The following is a 12,296-nucleotide window of genomic DNA, read 5'->3' as shown; positions in this document are numbered from 1 at the left end:
GTGGTTCTTTAAGAACCGCTGAAAAAAAGAATTGTAGTGCAGGGAACATAACTTAAAATGTGTTTCCTCTGGAAGCCAAGATGCTAAAACAGGGGTCACTAAAAGTGTGACTGAAGTCCACCTCTAGAATAGCTATCAGTCAGATAGCAGAAATATTTAGAATGTATATGGCATTTCTAATATTTTTACAAAAATAATTTTAAATCATGTAACTTGAATTTAAAAAAAAAAGTCTGTTTTCTTTTTGGAAAACTGGCACAATAAAAATAACACTAATATAATTCAATTGTATATGCATGTGCATTGAACCCAGAGTGGTATACTAAAGATAGTTCATGCAAATAACTTGTGTAAGTTTGGCTATTTTTTCATAAATGTATGTTTATAAATATATTTACTCATCCACTGTGACCTTGGTAGCACAGAAGCATTTTGTTAGCTGTTTCATTAATTCTAAAAATCAAATTATTGGCATAGTAGGCTATGAGAGCTTTTAGTTACTTTGTGTTTTGGCTAAGAAAATTATTTGTTGCACTTTCTATTTATAAAGATGTTATAACACAATGCATCCACTTAGTGCAGCTTTTCTTTAGAGAAAAAAGATGTAGGTGTAAAAGTGAAATGTATGTTTTAAAACCTGGCAAAAGGAGGGACCTCAAAAAAATAAATTTGGCTTGCCATCTACCTGAATAGGGTTAGGGATTAATATAAAACTTAGGTTGAAAGTAGCTTTTGGGATAGGTATACTATTGTGAATTGCAATATTGCTGTGAGTTGCCAGCTATGTATATGTAAGTTTTTGTGCGTATGTGAGAAAAAGATATTTCATGAAGACATAAAAAAGTCAGTGTAGAATATCCTACCTCCCACTAGAGACTGAGCATATTCAAGATTGCTCTGTAGCCCCTTGGGCAGGAAGCTGGATTCCTCAGCCACTGTCTACCCCATTCTTTTCTATACTCACTTCAGCCCCTCTACCTCTGAGCATTTGGCTGAAGAAAAGAGTATAGCTTTCTGTAGCAAGCAAAGGAAAGCCAGACCCAAAATACAGAGGCTGCAGTATCTGAAATTCTTGTCATGTTCAGATATTAATGTTTGGTTTTGTTGCCCAAATCAAACAATATCAGAACACTTGGGTTTAGTGGGGTGTTTTTCTCTCTCCCACAAACTTCACCCAGTTTAGTGCTTTTATCCACTAGCTTCTGTTTGGCAGGAGTAGCCAGTGGAGGCCAAGTGTGTTTTTAAAGACTAAAACACCTAACTCCTTTTAATGATGTGAAATATTTGTTTGAATCCCAGCTTCTTTTTTTTTGAGACGGAGTTTTGCCCTTGTTGCCTAGGCTAGAGTGCAATGGTGCGATCTCGGCTCACTGCAACCTCCACCTCCCTGGTTCAAGTGATTCTCCTGCCTCAGCCTCTTGAGTAGCTGGGGTTACAGGCATGTGCTACCACACCCAGCTAATTTTGTATTTTTAGTAGAGATAGGGTCTCACCATATTCGTCAGGTTAGTCTCAAACTCCTGACCTCAAATGATCTGCCCGCCTCGGCCTCCCAAAGTACTGGGATTACAAGTGTGAGCCACTGCGCCCAGCCCCAGCTTCTTTTTAATTGCTATTTGCAGTCCACTTTTATAAATGATATATTATCCATATTTTCCTGATAAAGAGCCTTCTGCCAATCGTATATGGAGATATGCATGGTGGATTTTTTTTTTTTTTTTTAAGAAACAGGGTTTCACTCTGTCACCCAGGCTGGAGTGCAGTGGTTCTATCACAGTTTACTTCAGCCTCAGCCTCCCAAGGTCAAGAGATCCTCCTGCCTCAGCCTCCGTAGTAGCTGGGACCACAGACATGTGCCACACCAGCTAATTTTTTTTTTTTAATAGAGGTGGAGTCTCCCTATGTTGTTCCAGTCTCATCTTAAACATCTGGGCTCAGCCCAGTATGGTTGCTCATGCCTGTAATCCCAGCACTTTGGGAGGCCAAGGCGGGTGGGTCACCTGAGGTCAGGAGTTTGAGACCAGCCTGGCCAACGTGTTGAAACCAAAAATTAGCTGGGTGTGGTGGCGGGTCCCTGTAATCCCAGCTACTCCAGAGGCTGAGGCTTGAACTCAGGAGACAGAGGTTGCAGTGAGCTGAGACTGCGCTTTTGCACTCCAGCCTGAGCAACAAGATTAGATTCCATCTCAAAAAAAAAAAAAAAAAAAGTCTGGACTCAAGCGATCCTACCACGTCAGCCTCCCAAAGTGGGATTCAGGTGCCAGTCACCACACCTGGCCCATGAAGGATTTTCAAATGTCCTCTTTTGCTTTTAATGTCTCCAAAGAGAGATAGTCTTTTTTTTAATGTCAATATTATAATAGTCAAGATGGCCTCACCTGAATGTTGTAGGTGTCAGAAAGTTGTTTCACTAGTAATATGCCACTAGGCAGACCACCTAATCTATAAATCCAGTTGTAGCACTTAACTTATTTTCTGTTTGGTGCACTGAGCCAAGTGAGCTTGCCCACTTTTTGAATATTTCTTACAGCTGAGGAGGAACTGTTGGTGCTTTGATATCCTAGAATGCTTCCTACCTTGTGGAAATGCTTTTCGCCCTAATACACTGATTATATTATCTAAATGTCTAAACAGAGATTCTCTGGTTAGAAGTGAAATGAGAGAGTGATCCATTTTCAGACTTTTTAGAGGTTGGCTCCCATATTTTAGGTACTAGCTGATAAGTATTAACTTTCCTGGTGACTTTGGATAGGGGAAGTGGAGATACAGAGAATGTGAAATTCCAAATAATAAGACAAACATTACTCACAAATGACAACTGATACAGTAATTTCTGCCCAATACAGTAAGACTCTTATCAGGAGATGAAGTGGTAAAATTATTTGAATCTTTTCACCACGACTATTTATTTTTTTCCTATCTGTAGCATAATTCTCTGCCTATAAGCCATGTATCCTAGACTCAGGAATTAATTCCTGCTTAGGAAATTTTTTCCTTCTGGCTTATCTTTTGCTTGTGCCCAGAGTTTTGTTTTAGGCCTATCCCCTGATCTTTTGTTATATTAAGGTGCAGCCTTCTTACCTAAATCAATAGTTTACTGTTGGTGTTGCTGCCTATTACAGCCAGTTATTTATTTAAAAAGAAAGTGAATAAATGCCTAGGTAGTTTCATGGCAGCATGTTAAATCCATAAATCTGGACAGAAGCCATGGAGTTTTACCTTTGGTTTCTCTGGCTTGGATGAACACTGGCCTTGTGCTTTCTATTACAGGACTAGTTGACCTAGTTCTTCATATTGGTTGCACATTAGAATTGCATAGGACCTTCTGTAGACATTTATGTTTTATTGGTCTGTTGTGCCTGGGCTTTAGGTGATTTTAATAAGCAGCCAAGGTTGAAAATCACTCCCTATGTAATCTCTAATGGCCTTAGGCAGGATAACCTCAATCTGGTTCTCTTTGACCGGAAATTATCTTTATTGATATTCCATGCATGGCCCTCAGTTCAAAGTGTACAGTGGGCCAAGGCTTAGGTAGTAAAACAGATCATCCATTTGTCCTTAGAGTAATTCTGGAGGGAGATACTGTCATCCATCCAGTTTCCTCTCTATACCAAATACAAAGTACACATAAGTAAGCAAAACAAATTTTCAAAGTTCCTTCTCTAGAATCCTCTTTCCTTTGCATATGTAATTTCAGTGGAGATTTCTCAATTAGCAGAAATACAGCACTTGAATTTATTAAAAGAGCCCAAACTGACTACAGCAATTTCTATTTGTAAAATAAACAGGTAGCATTGTTAATGGAGAAGAGGAAGGATCCTGCATGCGTTGATGGTGATATATTTTACTATTTGTCTCTTAGCCTGTCTTCTGAGTGGGATTTCACTGTCAGTTGACTTTCACTTTTCTTGTTTTTTGTGAATGAAATGAACTAGCTAAGGCTTAAATATTTCTGAATAATATATGAAATGTGAAATCAGTCATTTTAGAATCTTTGTTCTGGGATGTCAGAGACCTAACCAAGTAACTCCCCAATGAGGTTCCAGATTCATTCTTCTCATCCCAGGTAGTAAAGGTGTTTTAATGGGTTTGTTACTTGCCCATGGCAACCTCACACATGGGAGAATTGCTTTATTACCCTAAAAAAAGTGAGAACCACTTTCAAACTAGCTACCAAGTGACTTCTAACTCATGAAGAAAATTTGTATTTAAGAGCAAGTTCAAATGTAGCAGTCTCTCTTCTGAGAGTATTCTGGATACCACAGAAAGTTTCATTTATATATTGCCTATAAGTAACTGGTAATTTGAACTGCAGTAGGTGATATGTGCAAGGAGAAAAAGTAGGTCAAGGAGAAAGTTGGTTAGTGCAGAGGACTGAATTAGCATCATGCTGTGAAATTTCATTAAAGTAGCACTGAGGCCTAGCTGTTTGCTTAGCATGTAAATGCTTCAGTGTCAGAGAAAATGCCTCCTATGCCTTAGGAAATGTGTTGAAGGCTTCCTGTTTACTGGGTGGAATAGAAAAGCAATAGCCTTTTAGACTCCAAAGAGAGTAGCCCCCTTAGGGTTTCATACTGAAGAACTTTGTGGAGTACTGTGAAACATTGTTGAACTTTATGCAAATTATACTGCACTGGATTTTAAGATTTTATGTGGGGAGAATAGAGGAGAGTGGGGAAGTAATGATAAAGGATAAATACATAAACTTATACTATATTTTAAGCAAGGAGTGAAACAAATTCTCTAACAGGAATTCCCTGTCAGCACTGTGAAGTTTGGGCAAGTTCTTCTGCCTCATGGGTTGGCTTGCTGATTTCTCTTAAACCTCTAGGAAATCCTTTCGGAAACAGCAAAACAAACATTAGTTTGAGTACAGTTTCACCACCCATCTCCCTCAACAAAAGAAAAGCATTCCCAAACTATAGGCAAAAGAAATGTGTTCTCAGTCCATTAATTTTTCATCTGCTATGATCGCTGTTCACAGTTTTAGCCCATAGCATTATTTTGTGATCTGATAGTGGAACATAGATGGAACTACCACTTTAATCAGGAACCAATGGCTTCCTTCCCTTTAAGAAACCTTAAAGTTAGAACTTTTTTATTTTATTTTATTTTTGAGACAGGGTCTTGATTGTCACCCAGGCTGGAGTGCAGCGGTGCAGGTGGAGGTGTAGCCTCCACCTCCTGCACTGTATCCTCCTGCCTCAGCCTCCTGAGTAGCTGGAGCTACAGGCATGTACCACCACACCACCACACCCAGCTAAATTTTCTTTTTTTTTTTTTTTTTTGTTTTTTTTTTTTTTTTTTTTTTTAGAGACAGAGTCTCACTATGTTGCCCAGACTGGTCTCAAGCTCCTGGGCTCAACTGATCCTCCCACCTAGGCCTCACAAAGTTATAGGTGTAAGCCACTGTGCTCGGCCTAGAACTCTCTATTTTTGGCATTTCATTCTAAATGAGTACGTTGGAAGAGCATTTAGGTTTCTAGGCTCCTCATAATTTCTGAATGGGACCCACTCTGCTCTGCCTCTGAAAGGAGAAGAAAAGGCTGAGGGTTCAAAGATAGAAAAGTCAATGTAGCAGAAATTTGATTTTCTTCAGATGGACATAGTCTGAAAGAAATCTGTCCAGCTGTTCTCTATGGTGCTTATATGATGGGTGACAGCTGTCCCCATCTAACTGTCCCTGGCACTGTGCCTTCCCACTGGTCACTGTGAAAAGCAGATCACACTGGACTCAGAGGCCAGAATCCAGGACAAGATCCCCTTCTCATCTTGAGCCCATCACATTTTTATATAGCTGTTAATGTAGCATTTACTTCTCTATGGGAAACTCTTGGGTTTTTAACCCCAGAAGAAATTGTAAAGCAGTTAAAGAAAACTAGCCAGAAAATAAGATTCTGGTGGTAGCGATCAAATAATGATATCCTAGGAAAATTTCACTTCCTCTCAGTTGATATTGATTGATAGCAAGGATCAACTATGCCCACCTCTTCCTAAGTTTTTAAAGGCTACCATAATATTTGTAAGCAACAAATTTATCTAACTTTTTTTACAACTTGCTAATCAAGGAAGATTCATATTAAAACAGACAATCAGTTTCTAAAATGTTATCCCTGAAAGGGAATGAAATAGAGTATTTTTAGCTGTAAGAACCTACCAGTCTGTTTTTTCCCTTTAAAAAATTAATGTTTGAGATTTGTGTCTTTCATCTGAAGCAGTTACTCCATTAATAATAAAGATGCCTCAGAAAAGTCAGTGAACCAGGATAGTGCTCTTGCACCACTGAGGGTGCTAGACTGGCTTTGTGCATCTTATTTCCCAAGAACATCAGTTTTGTTATGACCTTAATTATAAATAACTATATGTAGGAATAGGATTTTCTCTCACCCCACCCTACTTTAATCATTATCACTTAAGTGTAAACCACCACCTCCCCCTCTTTCCCTTTACTGAAAAAAAAAATGCACTTTAATTCCTAAGGAGAGTGGCTATTCCTGGCCCTGAAGCCAGATTACTTCAGGAGGAGACTTAAAGAGGGAGAACTCTTGCCAGACCCTGTGAAATTAACCAAATTTCTTAATGTAAACACACAAGTAATATCCATTTTTAAGCGGCCCCTCACTCCATGCCAAAGGGAAAAAGAACCACCAAATTGAAAAAGAGTTCTAAATACCTGCCCTGATTTTGCAAGTTTCACTGGGGAAAAAATAACCAAGATGACTTTTTCTGCTACCAATTTGTCAGAAACTTTGGTGGTGTTTTGTGGGAGGCCGAAATTTTTTAAATTAAAAATCAAGTGAAAGTACAAAGACTCTAAGATATGGTCCTGATTTGTGTCATTTCTAAGTATCAGATTTGTTCTCCCTTCATTTGACAGGTGTTCTCAGTCTCTCCTCCTGTAAGATTCTGTCCTCCCCCTGATGACAAGCCAATAGTTCTTGGTGGGGTTGCATGTCCCCTAGAGCCCCAGGAGCCCAGTCATGTCGAGGAAGAGGGGAGGGCAGGAGGGTGGGCAGAGACTCGGGTTGGGGGAGGGAGATTCAAAGAAAGAGTGAAAATATGGGTTTATATAAACATATTTAAAGCAGTTTAGCAAAAGCTTTCTCGTTGAACAGCTTTAAGAACAATGTGAATGAAATCTTAGCAACTTGGTTAGTAATCTGAAAAGTCTATTAATGTATACTTGAAATTGTATAAAAATGCATTTTCCTCTTTATTTTAACACTGTGTAAAAGAACATTATGCATGTGAGTGGTTTGAGAATTAAATGGTTTAATACGCAGATTTGAATCTGTCTTTTCTGTATATAGAAACTAATGTGTTTAAATTTTTGGATATTTTTTAGTGTGATGAAAATACTGAGAATTCACTCTCCTTTCCCTTTCTGGCTATCTACCATTTTTCATTGCTCTCTCTCATTTTTTTGACCCAGATGTGGTTACTGGGTAAAGAACAACTGAAAGCATCATTTTACCAAATGTCCCAATAGCATGTTTCCCCCTTTCTTTGTCTTCATTTCAGATGCAGAGTCCATTTATAATGTGAGATGGGAGTAGTTGTATTTATTTTTACTTCTATTCACAACCCAAAATAGGAAGAGGTGCAAAGAATAAGAACACTTTAGTTAACACAAGGATTGGCTACTCTGCCCATGAAGATAATAGCATTCAGAGGAACTTCTCTTATAAAAACCAGGAAGGGCCTGTTGGCCTTGAAGGTCACCCTATTGGGGTTTAGCGAACGGCCAGAAATCCCAACGGCGGTACTTGCAGCTGCTTCACTGCCTTCTTCATTTACCTGCAGGTCACATGGAAATAAAACTGCTACATTAGCCACTCTGCAGTTCATTATTGGCAGGTAAATCATACAGAGACACAGCAATTCCTCAAAATGCTTTTGTTTTCCAGTAAAAAGTACATTTGGATCAGGTTGAATTCCCTCCAGAATCCTACTTCTACTCATTCTTTCCTGCAGAGAATGTAAGGTACTTGTGTTTGTCCAAGCCTTGTGCTAGGTAATAAGAGTTCCATTCAGGTAACCCAGAAATCTGAATGTACACAAGTCATCACATTTCTGGCTGGTACCATTGTAAATGGTTTTACAGTGGATTTTTGGTGCTAGCTGCCGAAAGATTTTTGGCTCAAGATCTGAACTGCATAGTTGAAACAGTTTCACTCTTGGAGCATCAAGATTCAAGATATAGCCACTCCAAAGAGCCACTCAGGACCTACGGTCTATGAAAAGAGGTGGGTTCTCTGGCTGGACGAGATGCCTTTTTCTTGGAGGAATAGACTGAAACAATGGTATTTGAACATAGCTGATAAAGCCTTAGGTCTAGAGGGAAACATCTTCAGAGACTTTTGCCTCAGGACCCAGAATATCACTAAAACTCTGTTTCTGGGCTTAATGAAAGCACGTGATTAACCGGCTCCCTGAGTTTTGTGGAGCTGGTTAATGATGTCTCCTTGCCTCTTGCTCTTCCTTCCCCTTCCTTTTTTCCTCCCTTCCCTACCCTCTATCTCCCATATTATCTATTTCATGCACATTCTAGGACTAAATTTATTAGCAGACTAGAGTGTTTGCATGAAGAGGATCCTTTTATTCAGATCAGGTTCTTGTTTTTAATTGCTTCTCAAATCTACAATTAGTTGGGTCCTGTTTATTAAGGGTTCCCAAGGTTTTCAAAGAAAATGGCTTTGTTCTAAGAACCACAGAAGAATCTTAACCTCATTATGTAGTGGGCTTAGGTGGATAAAATGAATCCAGATCTCTGCTTCTTCCTAATAGTAACTCAAACCCCTCAAGGAGGTCTGAGTTGACCACTTCTAATTGCAGTCCTTACAAGAGGATATTCAATAAGAGTTAAAAGCCTGAGGACTCAATTTCCCTTGTGGTCTTCCTAAGTGTTCTTTCTTCCAAAAATCCATATGAAAAAGAGTGTGGGCAGTGTCATCTTAACTTCCAAAACCAGTAATACAGCACTCTTGTAAAATCCCTTGTTCTGACCTCAATACCTCTATTCTTGCTATTGTCTTAAAGATCATTGATGTCCATTGTCCTATAGATTATATCACCATACTGATGATTTTTGCACTTAGCCTTTCTGTCCACCCCACCTCATGCTATCATTTGAGACAAAGTATCTCAGTAGGTCAGGTTTGGTGGCTCACACCTGTAATCCCAGCACTTTGGGAGGCTGAGTCGGGTGGATCACTGGAGGTCAGGAGTTTGAGACTAGCCTGGCCAACATGGTGAAACCCCTTCTTTACTAAAAATATAAAAATTAGCTGAGCATGGTGGCAGGTGCCTGTAGTCCCAGCTACTTGGAAGGCCGAGGTTGAGAGGACCGCTTGAACCTAGGAGGCAGAGGTTGCAATGAGCTGAGATCATGCCACTGCACTCCAGCCTGGGTGACAGAACAAGACTCCATCTCAGTGAAAAGAAAAGGAAAAAAAAAAAAATCTCCATAGGAGACCCGTTCAACACCTAACCTCCCATTTCTTTCATTTCATCAAACCCGATGAGCATTACCTTCATTCCACTTAAGCAAACATGTCCATGGCTACACCTTGGACTTGCCATCTCTGAACTGCTCTATCTTTGAAATTATATTAATAGCATCCTTTTCTCAGACTATAACCTTGTGTTCTTTCAAGCTGTCACATTTCCTCACTCCCGTTAAAATTCCACTTTCCTCTGAACCAGGCATTTTACACTAAGCTTGGGCCCTGGATCTGTATTTACTAGCACCATGCTCTAAAACGTTTCTCTTTAACTACAACCTTCTTTCTTTTTGATGTCTTCAATTCTAGGAACTTTTCTACCACTGGCCCATCTCATTTCCCTCACAGCCTGGCTCCTGCAAAGAATAGTCTATACCAGTGGTTCCCAAATGTCACTGTGCATAAGAATCCCCTGAGGAGCTTAGTACTTACACAGATTATCAGGGCCCATCCCAGAATCTCCAAAGACAAAGCTCCCTAGATGACTACTGCTGTTGGTCCATAGGTTAGTGTTTGCTTGAGAACCAGAAGTTCCACAGGCTGTACACAGCTCTTACTCTAACAAAGGTTCTTGGGGGAACACGAGGTTAAATGATATTCAACCGTTCTCTTTACTGTGAGACTTCTCAGACCTCAGCATGCCAGTGTGTACTGTTCATCTCCCACGAGAGAATATGTGTTTATTTGACCACTGTTTCGTTTCCTGCAGTGTAATCTAGTGCTGTAATTGTCTGAGCACATTTTAAGACACTGATGCATACCAGCTTCCCTTTCTTACCTTCCATTTGCTCTTCATCCATCACAATTAGGTATGTGCCTATGCTATTCTGTCCTTAGGGAAAGGTAAACCATGGCAGTCTCCAATCTTTTTTTTAATTATTATTTTAAAAATTTTTGGTAGAGATAGGGTCTCACTATGTTGTCCAGGATGGTTGTGAACTCCTGCGCTCAAGTGATCCTTCCATCTCAGCTTCCCAAGGTGCTGGGATTACAGGCATGAACCACCATGCCCGGCCCCCTGGAGTCTTCTTACTAGATGCTTTCCTTTTTTTTTTTTTTTTTTTGGGAGATTTTGGCTCTGTTGCCGAGGCTGGAGTATAGTGGTGCCATCTCAGCTCACTGCAACCTCTGTCTCCCAGGTACAAGCAATTCTCCTACCTCAGCTTCCCAAGCAGCTGGGACTACAAGTGTGTGTTACCACGGCCGGCTAATTTTTTGTATTTTTAGTGGAGACAGGGTTTCACTGTGTTAGCCAAGATGGTCTCCATCTTCTGACCTCGTGATCTGCCTGCCTCGGCCTCCCAAAGTGTTGGGATTACAAACATGAGCCACTGCGCCCAGCCTGATGCTTTCCATTTTCTTAAAACTTCTCCCTAGGTTTCTGCAACCCCATACTCTACTGGTTCTCCTCCTCATCCTGTAATTTCCTTCTTGGTGGCCTTTGCTGGCCTATTTTCTTGTACCACCCTCCCTATATGTTTGTGTTCCCACTTGACCTGCTACAGAAGTGGTAGTGGGAGGGAAGGCAGAACAATCACACCATGAGGGTTTTGGGGAGGGCTGTATTATAGCAGGCCTTGTGGAGGCCTTTTGCATGCATTAACACTGGAAACAGGCCTTTTCCACATGTGTCTCCTGTTATTCATGCATCTCCTGTCTGTACCCTAAGAGTTAGTGGAGCAAGAACTCCAGAGTTATAAATCATATGAAACCCTGAATAATAAAGTGGCAGAAAAGTAGCATAGGAAGAGAGAGTGGGGGAGGTGTAAGGTGTACTCACCTCAAGAAATGCCTTATGGAATGCGTCTGAGACATAGAGGTCGTCCCGGCTTTCTGCAACAATACCTGGAAGGAAGACCAGAGAAGGCTTTGTGAGACAGCAGAAAGTTGCCGTCAACCAACAGATGGGAATTCAATTTGAATTAAAAGATCCTCAGCTGGACGCGGTGGCTTACATCTGTAATCATAGCACTTTAGGAGGCTGAGGCAGGCGGATCACCTGACATCAGGAGCTCCAGACCAGGCTGACCAACATGGAGAAACCCCATATCTACTAAAAATACAAAAATTAGCCGGGTGTGGTGGTGCATGCCTGTAATCTCAGCTATTCGGGAGGCTGAGGTGGGATAATCATTTGAACCTGGGAGGTGGAAGTTGCAGTAGAGCCAAGATCTCGCCATTGCACTCCAGCCTGGGCAACAAGAGCAAAACTCCATCTCAAAAAAAACAAAAAAGAGATCTTTGGAGCTTTTTGAAATGTAAGAAGAAATCCTAAATTGTCACCTAATCATACTCTCACAGTGAAAATGTGTTAAAATACTTTGGGGCCAGGTGCAGTGGCTCACACCTGTAATCGCAGCACTTTGGAAGGCCAAGGTGGACAGATCACCTGAGGTCAAGAGTTCCAAACCAGTCTGACTAATATGGTGAAACCCTGTCTCTACTATAAAAATACAAAAATTAGCCAGGTGTGATGGCACATGTCTGTAATCCCAGCTACTTGGGAGACTGAGGCAGGAGAATCACTTGAATCTGGGAGGCGGACGTTGCAGTGAGCCAAGATCGCTCCACTGCACTCCAGCCTGGACAACAAGAGCAAAACGCTGTCTCAGCAATAATAATAATAATATAAAGTAGTTCACTGTGGCTCCTGAGAATTCAGTCTCAGGCTTCAGCTCTTTGTGGGAGAAGGAAAGGGCAAGACTCTGTTCTTACAGAAAAAACTCATTTCATCTAGAAGAAACATCTTTCTTTCCAGTCTGGCAACATTTTTAGTTTTTTTTTTTTTTTTTT

General features: G+C 40.6%; 1 protein-coding gene across 1 annotated transcript in view; it reads right to left on the bottom strand.

The window, feature by feature from the left end:
- Positions 1 to 7,537: 7,537 nt before the first annotated feature.
- The window catches only part of SERPINC1 (serpin family C member 1), a 17,932-nt gene continuing 13,173 nt past the window's right edge, over positions 7,538 to 12,296 (bottom strand). The window contains exons 6-7 of the mRNA XM_032291340.1: positions 11,284 to 11,348; positions 7,538 to 7,797 (exon numbers count right to left, since the gene is read on the bottom strand). Of these exons, the coding sequence (XP_032147231.1) occupies positions 7,621 to 7,797; positions 11,284 to 11,348 (242 nt within the window). The 3' untranslated portion in view covers positions 7,538 to 7,620. The remainder of the gene's footprint in view (positions 7,798 to 11,283; positions 11,349 to 12,296) is intronic.

This window comes from Sapajus apella, unplaced genomic scaffold (assembly GCF_009761245.1).
Source record: "Sapajus apella isolate SASKATOON/1434 unplaced genomic scaffold, GSC_monkey_1.0 scaffold25, whole genome shotgun sequence".
NCBI lineage: Eukaryota > Metazoa > Chordata > Mammalia > Primates > Cebidae > Sapajus > Sapajus apella.
This window is presented reverse-complemented; position numbering and strand designations above follow the sequence as displayed.